This window comes from Oncorhynchus nerka, linkage group LG16, assembly GCF_034236695.1.
Source record: "Oncorhynchus nerka isolate Pitt River linkage group LG16, Oner_Uvic_2.0, whole genome shotgun sequence".
Taxonomy (NCBI): Eukaryota; Metazoa; Chordata; class Actinopteri; order Salmoniformes; family Salmonidae; genus Oncorhynchus; species Oncorhynchus nerka.
The window spans coordinates 6726743-6747941 of NC_088411.1; the positions used below are offsets into that span (position 1 = coordinate 6726743).

Below are 21199 nucleotides of genomic sequence, written 5' to 3' on the forward strand. Positions count from 1 at the left end.
AGGAAGATCCAAGTCATAGATCATATCCCTCTTTATCTACAGAAAATGAGTGCCACAGAAACTAGACAGATCAGTCACACAGACATAGATCACATCTCAAAGTGCTCCTACAGGCCCAGACAGACACAACGGGACAAGATCACAGCTACAGGGCTAGGCGTTAACGTCCGACTGTGCAGTTGACTTCTGCCTTGTGTGGCCCCTCTTACCTGTGAGGGCACAGCGGGCAATCTGGAAAGGGAGCTCCAGGAACTCTGTGGGGATGGGCAGAATGCTGGCGAAGGGGAGCTTCTCGGAGTTGCCGTAGTCAGCATAGATAACACTGGCCTCAGTCTCTGTGGTCTCCAGGAACACGGCTCTGTACCAGTTCTTATCACCTGCGGGGTGAAACAACAATAGCTCTCCTCATTTAGAGGAATGTGGTCTACATGTACAGCGCCACTGAGATTGTGTACAAAAATGAGGGATTGAGCCATCCGTTGACAGGTGATGGACAACAGAGATGACTGTCCATAAAAAACTCACAATATGTTTGCCTTTGTACCGTATGCAGCTCATCCAAAAATAGTTGACTTGAACAACTTTTGAAGGACAAAAAGAGAATTAATTAATATTCGATTTCATCCATGTTCATGTGGCTATAGTCAAAAGGAATGTGTAGTCCACATTTCATACAATCAGGTCAGTACTTCCACACACTAATGGCCATTGTTTTCAGGCTGGTTGTATTGGTGCTAGCTAGGTACCGAGCTAAAGCTAGCTACCCCAGAAGTCCAACAAATGATGCTTTATTACAAACGCGGTATTGTAAACACATCGTTCCTGGCCGGTGTTTGCACAGCTTTGACTGTGCTACTGTATCTTTTTTTAACACGCAAAGACCCAATCGGCGTTCCATAGTATGCATGTTGTGAAGCTAATAGCAGTGACGCTATTACTGTGTAACTCCGGTAGGGCAACATCTGAAAAATAGCGCACTTGGTAGTGTGTAACGGTGCTCGACCAGTCGGTGAAAGCCAACATCATTCACGACCAAGACAAGATAGGCCCTCTCCTATTCTCGCTATACACCAAGTCACTTGGCTCTGTCATAACCTCACATGGTCTCTCCTATCATTGCTATGCAGACGACACACAATTAATCTTCTCCTTTCCCCCTTCTGATGACCAGGTGGCGAATCGCATCTCTGCATGTCTGGCAGACATATCAGTGTGGATGACGGATCACCACCTCAAGCTGAACCTCGGCAAGACGGAGCTGCTCTTCCTCCCGGGGAAGGACTGCCCATTCCATGATCTCGCCATCACGGTTGACAACTCCATTGTGTCCTCCTCCCAGAGCGCTAAGAACCTTGGCGTGATCCTGGACAACACCCTGTCGTTCTCAACTAACATCAAGGCGGTGGCCCGTTCTTGTAGGTTCATGCTCTACAACATCCGCAGAGTACGACCCTGCCTCACACAGGAAGCAGCGCAGGTCCTAATCCAGGCACTTGTCATCTCCCGTCTGGATTACTGCAACTCGCTGTTGGCTGGGCTCCCTGCCTGTGCCATTAAACCCCTACAACTCATCCAGAACGCCGCAGCCCGTCTGGTGTTCAACCTTCCCAAGTTCTCTCACGTCACCCCGCTCTCTCCACTGGCTTCCAGTTGAAGCTCGCATCCGCTACAAGACCATGGTGCTTGCCTACGGAGCTGTGAGGGGAACGGCACCTCAGTACCTCCAGGCTCTGATCAGGCCCTACACCCAAACAAGGGCACTGCGTTCATCCACCTCTGGCCTGCTCGCCTCCCTACCACTGAGGAAGTACAGTTCCCGCGCAGCCCAGTCAAAACTGTTCGCTGCTCTGGCCCCCCAATGGTGGAACAAACTCCCTCACGACGCCAGGACAGCGGAGTCAATCACCACCTTCCGGAGACACCTGAAACCCCACCTCTTTCAGGAATACCTAGGATAGGATAAAGTAATCCTTCTCACCCCCCTTAAAAGATTTAGATGCACTATTGTAAAGTGGCTGTTCCACTGGATGTCTTAAGGTGAACGCACCAATTTGTAAGTCGCTCTGGATAAGAGCGTCTGCTAAATGACTTAAATGTAAATGTAAGATTGAATGTTCCTGAGTGGCCCAGTTACAGTTGACTTAAATCAGCACGAAAATCTACAGCAACACTTAAAGGGCTGTCTAGCAATGATCAACAACCAACTTGACAGAGCTTGAAGAATTTTACAAGGAATAATATGCAAATATTGTACAATCCAGGTGTGCAAAGCTCTTAGAAACGCAGAAAAACTCACCGCTATAATCACTGCCAAAAGTGATTCTAACATATATTGACTCAGGGGTGTGAATACCTACAGCGCCAGTTAAAAGTTTGGACACACTCATTCAAGGGTTATTCTATTTTTATTTTTACTATTTTCTACATTGTAGAATAATAGCGAAGACATCAAAACTATGAAATAACACATATGGAATCATGTAGTAACCAAAATATATTTGATATTCTTCAAAGTAGTCACCCTTTACAGCTTTGCACACTCTTGGCTATCTCCCAACCAGCTTCATGAGGTAGTCACCTTGAATGCATTGTTAAAAGTTAATTTGTTAATTTCTTTCCTTCTTAATGCGTTTGAGCCAGTTGTGTGTGACAAGGTAGGGTTGGTATACCGAAGGTAGCCCTATTTGGCAAAGTCCATATTATGGCAAGGAACAGCTCAAGCAAGCAAAGCGAAACGACAGTCCATCATTACTTTAAGACATGGTCAGTCAATCCGGAACATTTCAAGTTTGTACATTTTCAACTTTGTAAGTTCCTTCAAGTGCAGTTGCAAAAAAAACATTAAGCACTGATGAAGAAACTGGCTCTCATGAGGACAGCCACAGGAATGGAAGACCCAGAGTTACCTCTGCTACAGAGGATAAGTTCATTACAGTTAACTGCAGCTCAGATTGCAGGCCAAATAAATGCTTTACAGAGTTCAAGTAACAGCACATCTCAACATCAACTGTTCAGAGGAGATTGCGTGAATCAGGCCTTTATGTTCAAATTGCTGCAAAGAAACCACTACTAAAGGACACCAAGAAAAGGAGACTTGCTTGCACACTAGCAATGGACATTAGACAGATGGAAATCTGTCCTTTGATCTGGAGTCCAAATGTGAGATTTTTGGTACCAACCGTGGTGTCATTGTGAGACGCAGAGTAGGTGAATGGATGATCTCTGTGGTGTTATGGTGTGTGGGTGCTTAGCTGGTGACGGTGTCTGTGATATACACTGCTCAAAAAAATTAAGGGAACACTAAAATAACACTAAAATAACATGAATACTCATTAAATACATTTTTCTTTACATAGTGTAATGTGCTGACAAGAAAATCCCAAAAATTATCAATGGAAATCAAATGTATCAACCCATGGAGGTCTGGATTTGGAGTCACACTCAAAATTAAAGTGGAAAACCACACTACAGGCTGATCCAACTTTGATGTAATGTCCTTAAAACAAGTCAAAATGAGGCTCCGTAGTGTGTGTGGCCTCCACGTGCCTGTATGACCTCCCTACAATGCCTGGGCATGCTCCTGATGAGGTGACGGATGGTCTCCTGATGGATCTCTTCCCAGACCTGAACTAAAGCATCCGCCAACTCCTGGACAGTCTGTGGTGCAACGTGGCGTTGGTGGATGGAGCGAGACATGATGTCCCAGATGTGCTCAATTGGATTCAGGTCTGGGGAACGGGCGGGCCAGTCCATAGCATCAATTGCTTCCTCTTGCAGGAACTGTTGACACACTCCAGCCACGTGAGGTCTAGCATTGTCTTGCATTAGGAGGAACCCAGGGCCAACCGCACCAACATATGGTCTCACAAGGGGTCTGAGGATCTCATCTCGGTACCTAATGGCAGTCAGGCTACCTCTGGCGAGCACATGGAGGGCTGTGCGGCCCCCCAAAGAAATGCCACCCCACACCATGACTGACCCACCGCCAAACCGGTCATGCTGGAGGATGTTGCAGGCAGCAGAACGTTCTCCACTGCGTCTTCAGACTGTCACATGTGCTCAGTGTGAACCTGCTTTCATCTGTGAAGAGCACAGGACGCCAGTGGCGAATTTGCCAATCTTGGTGTTCTCTGGCAAATGCCAAACGTCCTGCACGGTGTTGTGCTGTAAGCACAACCCCCACCTGTGAACGTCGGGCCCTCATACCACCCTCATGGAGTCTGTTTCTGACCGTTTGAGCAGACACATGCACATTTGTGGCCTGCTGGAGGTCATTTTGCAGGGCTCTGGCAGTGCTCCTCCTTGCACAAAGGCGGAGGTAGCGGTCCTGCTGCTGGGTTGTTGCCCTCCTACGGCCTCCTCCACGTCTCCTGATGTAGTGGCCTGTCTCCTGGTAGCGCCTCCATGCTCTGGACACTACGCTGACAGACACAGCAAACCTTCTTGCCACAGCTCTCCTGGATGAGCTGCACTACCTGAGCCACTTGTGTGGGTTGTAGACTCCGTCTCATGCTACCACTAGAGTGAAAGCACCGCTAGCATTCAAAAGTGACCAAAACATCAGCCAGGAAGCATAGGAACTGAGAAGTGGTCTGTGGTCACCACCTGCAGAACCACTCCTTTATTGGGGGAGTCTTGCTAATTGCCTATAATTTCCACCTGTTGTCTATTCCATTTGCACAACAGCATGTGAAATTTATTGTCAGTGTTGCTTCCTAAGTGGACAGTTTGATTTCACAGAAGTGTGATTGACCTGGAGTTACATTGTGTTGTTTAAGTGTTCCCTTTATTTTTTTGAGCAGTGTATATAGAATTCAAAGAACACTTAACCAGCATGGCTACCACAGCATTCTGCAGCGATATGCCATCCCATCTGGTTTGTGCTTAGTGGGACTATCATTTCTTTTTCAAAAGGACAATGACCCAACACACCTCCAGACTGTGTAAGGGCTATTTGGCCAAGAAGGAGAGTGATGGAGTGCTGCATCAGATGACCTGGCCACCACAATACCCAACCTGGTTTGGGATGAGTTGGACCGCAGAGTGAAGGAAAAGCAGCCAACAAGTATTCAGCATGTGGGAAATCCTTCAAGACTGTTGGAAAAGCATTCCTCATGAAGATGGTTGAGGTCGGGTTTGCAAAGCTGTCATCAAGGCAAATCAAATCAACTGTTATTGGTCACATACACGTGATAAGCAGATGTTATTGCAGTGAAATGCTTGTGCTTCTAGCACCGACAGTGCAGCAATATCTAACAAATTACACAACATATACCCAATACACACAAATCTAAGTAGGAATGAATTAAGACTGTACACATATGGACGAGCGATGTCAGAGCGGAACGGACTAAGATACCGTAGAATAGTATAGAATACAGTAAATACATGATGAGTAATGCCAGATACGTAAACACTATTAAAGTGACTAGTGTTCCATTCCTTAACTTCTTGCGTCGAGCCATCCCGGATCCGGGATCGTGACGACAGCCTCAAGCCCATTACCATAACGCAACGTTAACTATTTATGAAAATCGCAAATGAAATGAAATCAATATGCTAGCTCTCAAGCTTAGCCTTTTGTTAACAACACTGTCATCTCAGATTTTCAAAAATATGCTTCTCAACCATAGCAAAACAAGCATTTGTGTAACAGTATTGATAGCATTCGCAGGCTAGCGTAGCATTTAGCGTTAGCATTCAGCAGGCAACATTTTCACAAAAACCAGAAAAGCATTCAAATAAAATCATTTACCTTTGAAGAACTTCGGATGTTTTCAATGAGGAGACACTCAGATAGCAAATGTTCAGTTTTTCCTGAAAGATTATTTGTTTAGGACAAATCACTCCGTTTTCTGCGTCACGTTTAGCTACAAAAAAAACCTGTATCCAGGATTGTGTAAATCTATCCGCAAGCTCATTAGCATAACACAACGTTACCTATTCATGAAAATCGCAAATGAAATGAAATCAATATGCTAGCTCCCAAGCTTAGCCTTTTGTTAACAACACTGTCATCTCAGATTTTCAAAAATATGCTTCTCAACCATAGCAAAACAAGCATTTGTGTAGCAGTATTGATAGCATTCGCAGGCTAGCGTAGCATTTAGCGTTAGCATTCAGCAGGCAACATTTTCACAAAAACCAGAAAAACATTCAAATAAAATCATTTACCTTTGAAGAACTTCAGATGTTTTCAATGAGGAGACTCTCAGATAGCAAATGTTCAGTTTTTCCTGAAAGATTATTTGTGCAGGAGAAATCGGTCCGTTTGGTGCGTCATGTTTGGCTACCCAAAAAAAACGAAAATTCAGTCATCATAATGCCGAACTTTTTTCCAAATTAACTCCATAATATCGACTGAAACATGGTAAACGTTGTTTAGAATCAATCCTCAAGGTGTTTTTCACATATCTCTTCATGATATATCGTTCGTGGAAGTCTCCTCTCTCCTCTCAATCACTGGATGACTGCGTGCAGCTTGTAGATTGCGCAGCAATTTCAACAAAGGACACCGGGCGGACACCTGGTAAATGTAGTCTCTTATGGCCAATCTTCCAATGATATGCCTACAAATACGTCACAATGCTGTAGACACCTTTGAGAAACGATAGAAAGGGCAGGCTCATTCCTGGCGCATTCACAGCCATATAAGGAGACATTGGCAAACAGAGCCTCAAAAATCCTGCTCATTTCCTGTTTGAAGTTTCATCTTGGTTTCGCCTGTAGCATCAGTTCTGGGGCACTCACAGATAATATCTTTGCAGTTTTGGAAACGTCAGAGTGTTTTCTTTCCAAAGCTGTCAATTATATGCATAGTCGAGCATCTTTTTGTGACAAAATATTGCGCTTAAAACGGGCACGTTTTTTAATCCAATAAATGAAATAGCGCCCCCATAGGTTGAAGAGGTTAAAGTGGTCAGTGATTTCAAGTCTATGCTTATAGGCAGCAGCTATTTAACAGTCTGATGGCCTTGAGGTAGAAGCTGTTTTTCAGTCTCTCGTTCCCTGCTTTGATGCAACTGTACTGACCTCGCCTTCTGGATGATAAACAGGGTGAACAGGCAGTGGTCCGGGGGGGTTGTTGTCCTTGATGATCATTTTGGCCTTCCTGTGAAATCGGGTGCTGTAGGTGTCCTGGAGGGCAGGTAGTTTGCCCCCGGTGATGAGTTGTGCAGACCTCACTACCCTCTGGAGAGCCTTACGGTTGTGGGCGGAGCAGTTGCCGTACCAGGCGGTGAAAAGTTTGAGTGTTTTTGATGACAAGCCAAACTTTTTCAGCCTGCTGAGGTTGAAGAGACACTGTTGTGCCTTCTTCACCACCCTGTCTGTGTGGGTGGACCATTTCAGCTGGTTCGTGATGTGGTCGCCGAGGAACTTTCCACCTTCTCCACTACTGTCCCGTCGATGTGGATACGGGGGTGCTCCCTCTGCGGTTTCCTGAAATCCACAATAATCTACTTTGTTTTGTTGACGTTGAGTGTGAAGTTATTTTTCTGACACCACACTGCGAGGGCCCTCACCTCTTCCCTGTAGGCCGTCTCGTCGTTGTTGGTAATCAAGCCTACAACTGTAGTGTCGTCTGCAAACTTGATGATTGAGTTGGAGGCGTGCATGGCCACGCAGTCATGGGTGAACAGGGAGTACAGGAGAGGGCTGAGAACACACCCTTGTGGGGCCCCAGTGTTGAGGATCAGCGGGGTGGAGATGTTTCCTACCCTCACCACCTGGGGGCGTCCCCTCAGAAAGTCCAGGACCCAGGGTCTTGAGCTTAATGATGAGTTGAGGGTACTATGGTGTTAAATACTGATCCTTAACTAGTCTCTCAAAGCACTTCATGATGACGGAAGTGAGTGCTACGGGGCGATAGTAGTTTAGCTCAATTACCTTAACTTTCTTGGGAACAGGAACAATGGTGGCCATCTTGAAGCATGTGGAAACAGCAGAATGGGATAGGGATTGATTGAATATGTCCGTAAACACTTTTTTTCTTTTCTTTTTGTAGTCTTATGATTTGTTATGTGTTGTTATCCAGATTGAAGGTTATAACACACAAGTTTGTGAAGTGCTATTATTTAGTCTAACTTACTGATATTGAATATTACATTTTTATCTTGAGGTGATCGACTGTGTCCAATCCATTTTGGGGGTTTCCTACCTCGTGCTTTGACACCTTATCAGAGCAATCCACCATTTAGTCCACCACCCTAGTTCCTCATGTAAGCATAATGCGAATGTTGGTATTCAATTGGTTTGAAAATATCACAAAAGAGATGTGTGATCCATCAGTAGAACTCTGTCTTTCCAGAAAGAGATTTAGCCATATTGAAACGTTAGGTCAAATCTGATCATAAAGTGAATGGACGGCCATATTGCCAAATCCTGAGCAGCGTGAAAAAATGGCAGTCCGTTCCCTTTACGATTAGATTTCACCTAACGTTTTAAAAAATGAGTGCTATTGAGTTAGAGGTTATTTTATAGTGCCCTTGAAATGGGAAATATCTGATTGTTGTTGAAGCACTGCATGTGTATGCATTGTGTGAGGCACTGAATGGGTGTGTATTTTAGCAGTGATAGTGCATGTGTGTGTGTGCAAAGTCCTGTCCACAAGGTGATGAAAGTATGTGTGTGTGTGTGTGGGGGGGGGTGACGACTCCTCACCTGAAAACTGGGCACAGCATGCAGCTCCTGGCATGGGTTTGCACTGACTAGGCAAGGCCTTGGTGGTGCAGTATACAGCCAAGTCCATCATCACACTCTGCAGTCTCTCCACATACACTAGACCACACACAGACATAAATGTGTTCATACCGTATACACAGAACATTTGTGGGTGAGTCTGGTGTAATTGTACACCTGTAAGAATTGACATGGATTTTTGTAGACACAAAGAACGAGAGAAATGAGGGAAAGAGTCCTCACCATGGCTGGGGTTGAAAAGGTAGAATAGACTGGGGCTGACAACGGCTGCTATGCAAGGCTGGAAGGTCTCATTGCGAGGCAGCTCCACCGTCCTCCACTCCAGAGGGAATTTGTCTGCTGAGGTAGATATCGTTCATCTGATTAGCATTACTAGCGTTAGCATTGATTGACTAATGGTTTCCTTGACTGATGTCCTTAAATACAATTATTTAAATAGCTCACAAGTCACCCCTCCACCCCACACATATGCATTAGAGCTGACCCCAATTAGTTGACTGGTCAATTGTTTGGTTGTTGGTCGGCCAGACACAAAAATATGTCAACTAATCCATAGTGGAGGCCAAGACTAAAATGCAATTTATGCTTGATGGAAAATTGTGGCCGAAGGCTCCATATGTGACACAATTGCAGAGCCTCCAGAGACATGCACGGGACAAATCAATCGCAGTACTGCATCGCAATTCGCTTCCCAAATTTTGTAGCAATGGGTAAGGCTCTGTGTAACGCCGCATTGACATGATTGGTTGATGGTAGGTGAGGGTGGTACATCCTGTAGAAAACAAACTTACTTCCTTGCCAACAGCTCTGCACTGCTCCACGAAGCTCAAGAAATATGAATGCCCTGACTTCCGCTGAGGCCGTATCACCGTAAATGCTGCATGGACAACGCAGACGTCGGCTTAACCATGCGCCCAGATGCACAATGTAATTCTCTCTATCCAGAATGCTCTCTTTCGACAATGTGCATATGTGGGAACTCAATCAAGATTGTTGGAAAAGCATTCCAGGTGAAGCTGGTTGAGAGAATGCCAAGAGTGTGCAAAGCTGTCACGAGGCAATGGGTGGTTACTTTGAAGAATCTCAAATGTAAAATATATTTTGATTCATTTTAACACTTTTTGGATTACTACATGATTCCACATGTGTTATTTCATAGTTTTGATGTCTTCACTATTATTCTACAATGTAGAAAACAGTGAAAATAATGAAAAACCCTTGAATGAGTATGTGTTCTAAGTATGTGTTCTCCCTTTCGATAACCACTCAGCGTGAAATGGGAAAGATATCAAGTGGAAATGACAAAATAAGTCTACCTGATTACTTCTTATCAGTGCTGGACTTGGACTGAAATAGGTTCCGGTACTCATTTTGGGTGCTGGTACGGTCTATATTTAGGTGCAGGAGCGCCACAAAGTTTTGAGCTAATATTCTAAGAGGAACAGGAGCTAAAGCATCATAAAGCTCCGGTGCACTCCTGCCCAAGTTAGGCATGGCTTCTTATCCCTAGCACAAATAGCCTACAACGTTGCCCCAGCTCACCGGCGCTGGAAATTGTTACAATTTTTATTTAGATTGGGATAGAATTTTGATTAACCACATGACAATGGTTGAGATATGAAGACGTTATTATAAATGAAATGGTTTCATGAAAATGTGCCGATGAAAACCAGAACTGGTAGATATGGTAAGATAAATTAGCATTCCACTTGAGAAAAGTTGCAGACTCTTACCGGCAACTTAATGAAAGTAATGGCGGAATCTGCGAAAGCCAGCAGGAGCGGGAGAATAGTTGGATCAGGTTAAAGAAAACAAATATTCCTAGATCTCTGGCACCCTTGAGGCATTGGTCTTATTTCATCAAACCGTAAGTTCAATGCATATAGCTGATTTTATTAAAACACATAGGGTGTGTCTTAAATGTGTATATGAAAAAATACACATTTAAAAATGTTCACCAATCAATTGGTCAAGGACAGCCCTAATGTGCAGACATTAAAATTAGGAAGTCACACGGAAATGTATGTTAAATTCCAGAATCAATTAAATATCCTGCTGAATTATGGCATTTTACGGTCCTGTACCGTCAACCTGATAGGAGTGATATTTTAAGGGATGGGACTGGGTGTCAGATTATTTTTCATGCAGTTTGTAATCCTGTGAGACTGACAATGTTGTACTAGCAATAGCTTCAATATGCGCGTAGGGAGTCAGATACTTGGTAAAGTAGCTAACAAAAGAAGTTAAGGTTTGATGTAAATGTTATACAGACATTTGATGACTGACAGTCGCTGCTGGGATTTCTTTGTTACGTCTGTGGTGAGCTTGTGGTCTATTGGTATTTCCATTTCAACTCTCCATTTATGGTGGTAGGACCTTTGTAGGATTTTTTTCCTTATGTCAGTAAGTATGAATTGGCATTGTCTTGCTGCCATCTTGTCTACACTGTCACAATCAGAAACTGTCCCAGTTTATTTTACCTTTATTTCAGTTAAGAACAAATTCTTATTTTCAACCCTAGTGGGTTAACTGCCTGTTCAGGGGCAGAATGACAGATTTGTACCTTGTCAGCTTGGGGGATTTGAACTTGCAACCTTCCGGTTACTAGTCTAACGCTCTAACCACTAGGCTACCCTGCCGCTCCAGTGAGTGCAGGTGATGGAACTTAGGACAGGGTTCATTGCTTGTGAAGAAGCCGGATATGGAGGTCCTGGGCTGGCGTGGTTACACGTGGTCTGCGGTTGGGAGGCCAGTTGGACGTACTATTAAATTCTTTAAAACAATGCAACATTAAATGCTCTCGCAACAGCTCTGGACATTCCTGCAGTCAGCTTGACAATTGCTTGCTCCCTCAAAACTTGAGACATCTGTGGCATTGTGTTTTGTGGCAAAATTGCACATCATAAAGTGTCCTTTTACTGTCCCCAGCACAAGGTGCACCTGTGTAATGATCATGCTGTTTAATCAGCTTCTTGATATGCCACACCTGTCAGATGGATGGAGTATCTTGGCAAAGGAGAAATGCTTACTAACAGGAATGTAAATACACTTTTTGTGTGTAAGGAACATTTCTGGAATCTTTTATTTCAGCTCATGAAACATGGGACCAACACCGTACATGTTGCGTTTATATTTTTGTTCAGTATAGATTCAAATGAAGTAAAGTTGTGGAGCTTGCTTTAGCTTTATAAAATACTTTTTTTGGGGTAGTGGAAGAAGTTTAAAAAGTTTTACTTTTCTATTTTTATTTATTTTTTAATTTATTTCACCTTTATTTAACCAGGTAGGCCAGTTAAGAACAAGTTCTCATTTACAATTGCGACCTGGCTAAGGTAAAGCAAAGCAGTGCGACAAAAACAACAGAGTTACATAGAATAAACAAGTGTACAGTCTAACACAGTAGATAAAAAACTAAGTCTATATACAGTGTGTGTAAATGGCATGAGTTGGTAAGGCAATAAATAGGCCATAGCAGCGAAATAATTACAATTTAGTAGATTAACACTGGAGTGATAGATGAGCAGATGGTGATGTACAAGTAGTGATACTAATGTGCTAAAGAGCAGAAAAGTAAATAAAAACAATATGGGGATGAGGTAGGTAGATTGGGTTTGCTATTTACCGATGGACTATGTACAGCTGCAGCGATCGGTTAGCTGCTCAGATAGCTGATGTTTAAAGTTGGTGAGGGAAATAAGTCTCCAACTTCAGCGGTATTTGCAATTCGTTCCAGTCATTGCCAGCAGAGAACTGCGTGCTAAAGAATAATAACTAGGTGGTAACTTTAAATTAAATCAAATGTGGGGCTTGATTTAACTCTTTAAAAGTATGTTTGTGGTAGTGGAAGAAGATTAAAAATGTTCAACAAAGCAGGTAATTAGTCAAAATTAAATTTAGTCAAATAGTTGGTTTGATTACTTTGATAGTTTTAATAATAATGAAAGCAGTGACAGACTATCACCCTCAGTTTGGATTGTGTGGCAGTTCGATCACACTTTTCATCAGACTACACTCAAGACTAATACACTTTTATACACTCTCCTACTAAAATACCAGAGTATACAAACTGTAATAACAGAAGACAAGGAGACCATTGGATCCAAGCCCACAATTGGATCCCTGCTCATCATTGGATCTAGACCCCTGTACCACTGTACCAAACCCAGCACCACGTCTCATAGCTGCTGTGATTGTGGCAAAAAGTTATATCTTTGAAAGCTGACCTGCAGAGCCATGTGACTCTCGACAAGAAGTGACCCAGCAAATGCCGCTTCTGCAAAATAACAATTCAGTCTGTAAATTGAAGGCCCATGTTTGACTCTGTCACAGTGGGATACCCAGCACCTGCACCGTTTGTGGCAAGACCTTAAAACACAAAATATCTGCCCATGCACATTAGGATTCACACAGGAGAAAATACATTTAGCTGTGGGGCGGCAGGGTAGCCTAGTGGTTAGAGCATTGGGCTAGTAACCGAAAGGTTGCAAATTCAAATCCCCAAATTCAAATCCACAGATCTGTCGTTCTGGCCCCTGAACAAGGCAGTTATAACCCACTCTTCCTAGGCCGTCATTGAAAATAAGAATTTGTTCTTAACCGACTTGCCTGGTAAAATAAAATAAAAAAATATTTAGCTGCGATGACTGAGGAAAGAGCTTCAATCTCAAGGGGAACCAAAGGAGAGATACCATTTAGCTGTGGTGACTGTGTGAAAACATTTTTTAAGAATAATCTGACCAGGCATAGACCAATTCAGACAGGGATGAAACAATTTAGCTGTTGTGACTGTGGGTAAAGCTTCAGACATAAACACACTAAACAATCATATACTGATTCTAGTGCTGAGCGATTAGTACTTTTTGGAGGTGGGTTCGATTACGATCAATACATTTTTTAAAACATGAAATGCATTATGAAATAACGACATTAGAAGCATTTACATTTTAAAAAAAGCCCAAAATAGTGAATGTTCAATTGCCAAAACATTGAAACTATTCCATTGTCTCAATCAGGTCCACATTGGGTAGACATAAATAGGAAATTACTTTATAATAATAAAATATTGCAGTTGTGTATATTACTTGGTTTTTATTTGATTAGATATTTTTTTCCCTCTCAATCTACACACAATACCCCATAATGACAAATATTTTGCAAATGTTTTAAATATATAAAAAAAATGAAATATCACATTTACAAAAATATTCAGACTCATTACTCAACACTTTGTTGAAGCACCTTTGTGCTTGGTACACCTGTATTTGGGGAGTTTCTCCCATTCTTCTCTGCAGTTCCTCTCAAGCTCTGTTAGGTTGAATGGGAAGCGTTGCTGCACAGCTATTTTCAAGTCTCTCCAGAGATGTTAGATTGGGTTCAAGTCAGGGCTCTGGCTGTGCCACTAAAGGACATTCAGACACTTGTCCCAAAGCGACTTCTGCGTTGTCGTGGCTGTGTGCTTAGGGTCGTCCCCCCATTGGAAGGTGAACCTTCGGCCCAGTCTGAGGTCCTAATCGCTCTGGAGCAGCTTTTCATCAAGGATCTCTCTGTACTTTGCTCCGTTCATCATTCCCTCGATCCTGACTAGTCTCCCAGTCCCTGCCGCTGAAAAACATGCCCACAGCATGATGCTGCCACCACCATGCTTCACTGTAGGGATGGTGCCAGATTTTCTCCAGACGTGACACTTAGCATTCAGGCCAAAGAGTACAATCTGGATTTCATCAGACCAGAGTATCTGGTTTCTCATGGTTTGAGAGTCTTTAGGTGTTTTTTGTCAAACTTCAAGCGGGCTGTCATGTGTCTTTTACTAAGGAGAGGGCTACGTCTGGCCACTCTACAATAACATGCCTGATTGGTGGTGTGCAGCAGAGATGGTTCTCCATCTCCACAGAGGAACTCCAGAGCTCTGTCAGAATGACCATGGGGTTCTTGGTCACTTCCCTGACCAAGGCCCTTCTCCCCCGATCGCTCTGTTTGGCCGGGCGTCCAGCTCTAGGAATTGTCTTGGTGGTTTGAAACATCTTCAATTTAAGAATGATGGAGGCCACTGCGTTCTTGGGGACCTTCAATGTAGCAGAAATGTTTTGGTACTCTTCCCCAGATCTGTGCCTCAACACAATCCTGTCTCGGAGCTCAACAGATAATTCCTTTGACCTCATGGCTTGGCTTTTTGCTGACATGCACTGTCAACTGTGGGACCTTATATAGGCAGGTGTGTGCCTTTCGAAATTACGTCCAAATCTATTGAATTTACCACAGGTGGACTCCAGTTAAGTTGTAGAAACACCAAGGATTATCAATGGAAACAGGATGCACCTGAGCTCAATTTCAAGTCACATAGCAAACCCGCTGAATATTATGCAAATAAGGTAACTTGTTTTTTTTTGCAAAAATGTCTAAAAACCTGTTTTCGTCTTGTCATTATAGGGTATTTATTGTGTGTGGATTGATGAGGGAAAAAATATTTTAATCAATTTTAGAATACAGCTGCAACTTAAAATGTGGGAAAAGTCTAGGGGTCTGAATACTTTGTGAAGGCACTGTACATACTTATTTTTCCATAACCTTACCAATGTTTCAGGAAAAATGATAAATTACTCCTTATCAAACCACATTTACAGAATCATGATTTACTTGTATTGATGGCAGGCGTGTTGGAATTCAAGTTGATATTTCAAAGTTGCGCTTGAATTTATTAGCAACAAATATTGTATGACAGCACGAGTAAAGACAAACAGGAGATATTTGATAAACATAAATTGTTCTTGTAAAAGTGTGTGGCACTGGCAATGTGACTGAATTAATTGGTTCAGCACTGTCATGTAAGCTCATGCTGAAATAAAATGGAGAATTGTTTGATCTGAAAGAAAGACATGGACAGACCGATGAACTGTGAAATTGCAGCCAATCTTGTGCTGTTGTCCAAAAAAGTTATTTTATTACACAAGCTAGGTTTCCATCTACTTGTCGAAACATTTTCAATCAAATGATACAGATTTAGTTTTGTCAACATTTAAGAAAGTCCACCGACAATTTGCCATTTCCATCAGGCTCATCGTGAGTTTTTTTTATCCGACAGGTACTTGACTTGTTTAAAAATGGTTGGATGGAAACATGGTTACAGTCTATTCTTGATACCGAAAATACAGTAAATCTAACTCACCAGATGCAGTTCCATCGGATCCAAATGGGATGGACACTTTTGCCGGCTGCCGAGCACTAGCCTTGCTCTGATTGTTTTTCTTGACCTGCTTCTCAGTGGGCGGCTCATTTTCATTGGCTGCTGGTTTGGGTGGTCCCACACTAGTGGTGGTATCTCTCTGAATGGCAGGCTTCTGCTGGGGGATTTTAGGGACAGTGGGAATGGATTTAGCATGGGCCTGGCTCTGTCCAGGGGCTTTGGCCAGCTGTTCTGAGAGCAGTGTGGTGGCCACGTTTTGACCACTGCTGTCCAGTTGAAGTCCGTAGCCTCGCTCTGTGATGAAGAGGACACATGCATGGAGCTGCTGGCCCACACACAGGGCCTGGAAGCGGACTATAGACTCAGCACTCCACTGGGGGCTCAGAGGCTCAACACCTACAGGGATTGGGGGAAGACTATTTTATAGTCATGACTTGCTATGTTTTTCCACATTGACATTTGCAACAGTTTCTCACCATATTCGTATGAACAGGTTTGAAAACAATTACAATTTTATGAATGAGGATATCATGAACAAAATCCCCAAAATCCTGCAAATACACAAACATGTACATACAATCTTTGTGCAAGACCGGGTTAAAAATGTTCTGTATATACTAACTGTATTAACTTTTTTTTACTGCTCTAGTTGTTATTATTGCTTGGATAACTTTAATAATTTACATGGTCCGCACTGCACAGAGCAGTAATAATGATCACTTTAGTATCACCGTGAATCATTGTAATGGTTGTTAGTGTCAATTAAGTCAGTAAGGTATGGGCTGCCAACTGGAGATTTGACATGAATTAAAATGTAATTCATTCACACACACAGTGATGGTTAACGGTTAATGTATAACACCAGTTAATGTTATAACTTACCGGATAACATAATAAAACATGAGATAATGTAATAACCTTTCACTTTACATTATAAGTTATGCTACCACAGGTTTTTGTTACGTTATCATGGGAGTAACAACTTGATGAATAACATTATCTTTAACTGAACATGTAGCTAATAACATAGCAAAAGCTATGTTTATGTATTACTCAGTTTGTGCCAAATCGCATCTGCTCTATGTGGGGGTTGTAACCAATAGGGTCCATCTGCATTGTCATCTCTCAGAGCAGTCAAACCTGTGTCTCTTGTTACCTTGCTATGGGGCGGCACACGTAGCCTTGAGGTTAGAGGGGCAGGCCTTTGAATCCTGGGTCTCATGGGAAAAATCTGGTGGATGTGAATCGGCAACTGGAGGGTTGCTGGTTTCTAATTCTAGATTTAATCTCCTGCCGTTGTGCTCTCGAGCAAGGTACAAGCACAAAATGGTTTCAAGAAGTCATCTTTATCTCAGGGGAGTGTAAAACAAGGTTCCTCAACATGCAGGTGAGGTTCAAACCTTTGACCACCCCCTCCTAGCGGACACACATCCGGGCACAGACTGGATTCAAAACTAGCTCTCAAGCAAGGTTACTCATCATGATACATAGCCTGTTGTGGGTCTGGCGTGTCAGGGTTTGGGTACTGTGACATCAGAAAGACAAGCTCCGGTTGTACAATGGCCAAGTAAAGAAGTGTTATAGTGGTATTTTAAATCTCTTTCCACTAGACCGGTTTCAGTGTGCGCTTGTGAGTTTCTATTTATGAGCATTCAGTTACTTTTGGGTGTGTGTGTATGATTGTGCACATTTCAATGTGTGCTTGCGAGTGTGTTTATATAGAAGTATTCCGGGAAGATGTGCATGAGATTGTGTTTGTAACTAGCAGTATATGCATCAAATTGAAGGAAGTAATACATAAAAACATTCATCAAAAAAGTTTACATTATTCATCAAAAAAGTTGTTAATCACCTGATAACATTACAACCACCGGATAATGTAATAACTTATTACATAAAAAACCTGTAAAGTTTGACAATGTAGAAATGTTACTACTTTAACCGTCACACACACACACACACCTGCTAGCCAGCAGCGGATAGCCAGGAAGTGGTGTTTGAGGAGCTTGGGTGTGATCGCTCTGAGATGGGCTGGTTCGACATCACTGGTGTTGCCATAGTCCACAAAATACACCCGGGCTTTACTGCCAGCCCACACACCCTGCACCATACCACGGTACCATGCCCCATCACCTGTGGAGGGAGAGCACACACACCAGTATTAATTAACCATAATATACAGTTTCCGACTACATTCACTGCACCAGTGGGAGTAAGAGAGAGGGCCTTTGAGTCCTTGGTGATATTTTTACTACCCCATATAGTATGATAGATATTCAGTTCGAGTGGCGTTCGATAAATCTCGTAGTTTGTTCTTACCAGAGAACAGAGCGCAGCAGGGCTCACCCACACTAGGGGTGAAAGGGGTGATGTCTGCCTCACAGTGCCGCTTCAGCTCAGCCCCCAGCTCCGCTAGAACCTGCAGGTCTTACAACACAAACAGATATCGCTGATGAAGCAATGTCAATTACAGTGAAAACAGGGAATGTAAACACATAATAAAGGTGAATATAATGTGTACCATATTTAACCGTGTCTAACATTCAACTATTTCAAATACTTTACTGAGTGTTCATATAGGGAAATCAGTCAATTTAAATAAATTCAGTAGGCCCTAATACATGGATTTCACGACCAGAAATACAGATTTGCATCTGTTGGTCACATAACTTTTTTAAAAAAAGATCAGAAAACCAGTCAGTATCTGGTGTGACCACCATTTGCCTCATGCAGTGCTGTTGATTGTGGCCTGTGGTCCCACTCCTCTTCAATGGCTGTGCAAAGTTTCTGGATATTGCCAAGAACTCAAACAAGCGGTCGTACATCCCAACATGCTCAATTGGTGACGTGTGGTGAGTATTGCAGGCCATGGAAGAACTGGGAAATTGTGTACAGATCCTTGCAACATGGGATCGTGCATTATCATGCTGAAACATGAGGTGATGGCAGCGGACGAATGGCACGACAATGTGCCTCGTCACGGCATCTCTGTGCTTTCAAATTGCCATCGATAAAATGCAATTGTATCCGTTGTCCGTAGCTTATGCCTGCCCATACCATAACACCACCGAAACCATGGGCACTGGTTGTTGAAATCAGCAAACCACTCGCCCACACAAAGCCATACACAGTGTCTGCCATCTGCCCGGTATAGTTGAAACCGTGATACATCCGTGAAGAGCACACTTCTCCACCGTACCAGTAGTCATCGAAGGAGAGCATTTCCCACTGAAGTCAGTTACGACGCCGAACTGAAGTCAAGACCCTGGTGAGGATGACGAGCAAGCAGATGAGCTTCCCTGAGACCATTTGCACAGAAATTCTTCAAATTCTTTGTGCAAATCCAGAGTTTAATCTGCTGTCCTGGTGGCTGGTCTCAGACTATAGCGCAGATGAAGCCAGTCCATGTCCTACACATCCGGCGTGGTTACACATGGTCTGCGGTTGTGAGGCCGGTTGGTGGTACTGCCAAATTCTCTAAAACGACATTGGAGGCAGCTCATGGTAGAGAAATTAACATTCGATCTGGAAACAGCTCTGGTGGACATTCCTGCAGTCAGCATGCCAATTGCACGCGCCCTCAAAACTTGAGACATCTTTGGCATTGTGTTGTGACAAAACTTCACATTTTAGGGTGGCCTTTTGTTGTCCACAGCACAAGGTGCACCTGTGCAATGAATGACCATGCTGTTTAATCAGCTTATCGATATGCCACACCTGTCAGGTGAATGGATTATCTTGGCAAAGGAGAAATGCTCACTAACAGGGATGTAAACAGATTTGTGCACAACATTTGAGAGAAGTAAGCTTTTTGTACATATAGAACATGTCAGGAATCTTTTACTTCAGGTCATGAAAAGCTTGTGACCAACACGTCACATGTTGCTTTTATACTTATGTTCGATGTACACTGCAATTGTATGTAGTGGTATAGAAGCAAAGTTTTAACTCAACATATCATCACTTAAGAAACAATATGTCATTGGAAATGCATTCTGAGGTGAGGCTCCCACAGCGTCTTTTATTTTGTACCCCTTTTACTCCATTACGTGGTATCCAATTGGTAGTTACAGTCTTGTCTCATCGCTGCAACTCCCGTACGGACTCGGAAGAGGCGAAGGTTGAGCGCTGCGCGTCCTCCGAAACACAACCCAACCAAGCCGCACTGCTTCTTGACATAATGCCCACTTAGCCCAGAAGCCAGCCACACCAATGTGTGGGGGGAAACACTGCATCTGGCAACCGTGTCAGCGTGCACTGCGCCTGGCCTGCCACAGGAGTTGCTAGTGCGCGATGGGACAAGGACATCCATGCCGGCCAAACCCTGGGCCAATCGTGCGCCGCCCCATGGGTCTTCCGGTCGAGGCCGGCTGCGACAGAGCCTGAACTCGATCCAAGAATCTCCAGTGACACTGCTATCAAATCAAATTGTATTTGTCACATACACATGGTTAGCAGATGTTAATGCGAGCGCAGCGAAATTCTTGTGCGTCTAGTTCCGACAGATTACTTGTTAGATAATACTGCACTAACAAATTCACAACGACTACCTTATACACAAATGTAAAGGGATCTATAAGAATATGTACATATAAATATATGGATGGGCCATGGCCGTGCAGCATAGACAAGATGCAGTAGATGGTATAGAATACAGAATATAAAAACGAGATGAGTAATGTAGGATGTAAAGATTATTAAAGTGCCGTTATTTAAAGTTACTAGTGATATTAAAGTGGCCAGAGATTTGAGTCTGTATGTTGGCAGTAGCCACTGTTAGTGATGGCTGTTTAACAGATTGACGGCCTTGAGATTGAAAAATATCTTCAATCTCTCGGTCCCAGTTTTGACGTACCTGTACTGACCTAACTTTCTGGATGATTTGGGGGTGAACAGGCAGTGGCTCAGGTAGTAGTTGTCCTTGATGATATTTTTGTCCTTCCTGTGACATCGGGTGCTGTAGGTGTCCTGGAGGGCAGGTAGTTTGCCCCCGATGATCCGTTGCTCAGACCGCACCAATCTCTGGAGAGCCTTGCGGTTGTGGGCAGAGCAGTTGCCGTACCAGGCGGTGATACAACCCAACATGATACTCTCAATTGTGCAGCTGTAAAGGTTTGTGAGTGTTTATGGTGACAAGCCAAATTTCATCAGCATCCTGAGGTTGAAGAGGCTCTGTTGCGCCTTCTTCACCATGCTGTCTGTGTGGGTGGACCATTTCAGTTTGTCCGTGATGTGTATGCTGAGGAACTTTACACCTTCTCCACTACTGTCCCGTCGATGTGGATGGGGGGGGATGCTCCCTCTGCTGTTGCCTGAAGC

General features: G+C 43.4%; 1 protein-coding gene across 6 annotated transcripts in view; it reads right to left on the reverse strand.

The window, feature by feature from the left end:
* Nucleotides 1-21199, reverse strand: part of tdrd1 (tudor domain containing 1) — a 76390-nt gene that overhangs the window by 6365 nt on the left and 48826 nt on the right. For 5 of the 6 annotated variants that reach the window (XM_065002379.1, XM_065002375.1, XM_029684445.2 and 2 more), the window contains 6 exons: nucleotides 18200-18307; nucleotides 17843-18013; nucleotides 15863-16276; nucleotides 8923-9039; nucleotides 8662-8778; nucleotides 210-377 (listed from right to left, as the gene is read on the reverse strand). In XM_065002379.1, coding sequence (XP_064858451.1) covers nucleotides 210-377; nucleotides 8662-8778; nucleotides 8923-9039; nucleotides 15863-16276; nucleotides 17843-18013; nucleotides 18200-18307 — 1095 coding nt within the window. The remainder of the gene's footprint in view (nucleotides 1-209; nucleotides 378-8661; nucleotides 8779-8922; nucleotides 9040-15862; nucleotides 16277-17842; nucleotides 18014-18199; nucleotides 18308-21199) is intronic. The other variant, XM_065002376.1, reaches the window with a different exon arrangement.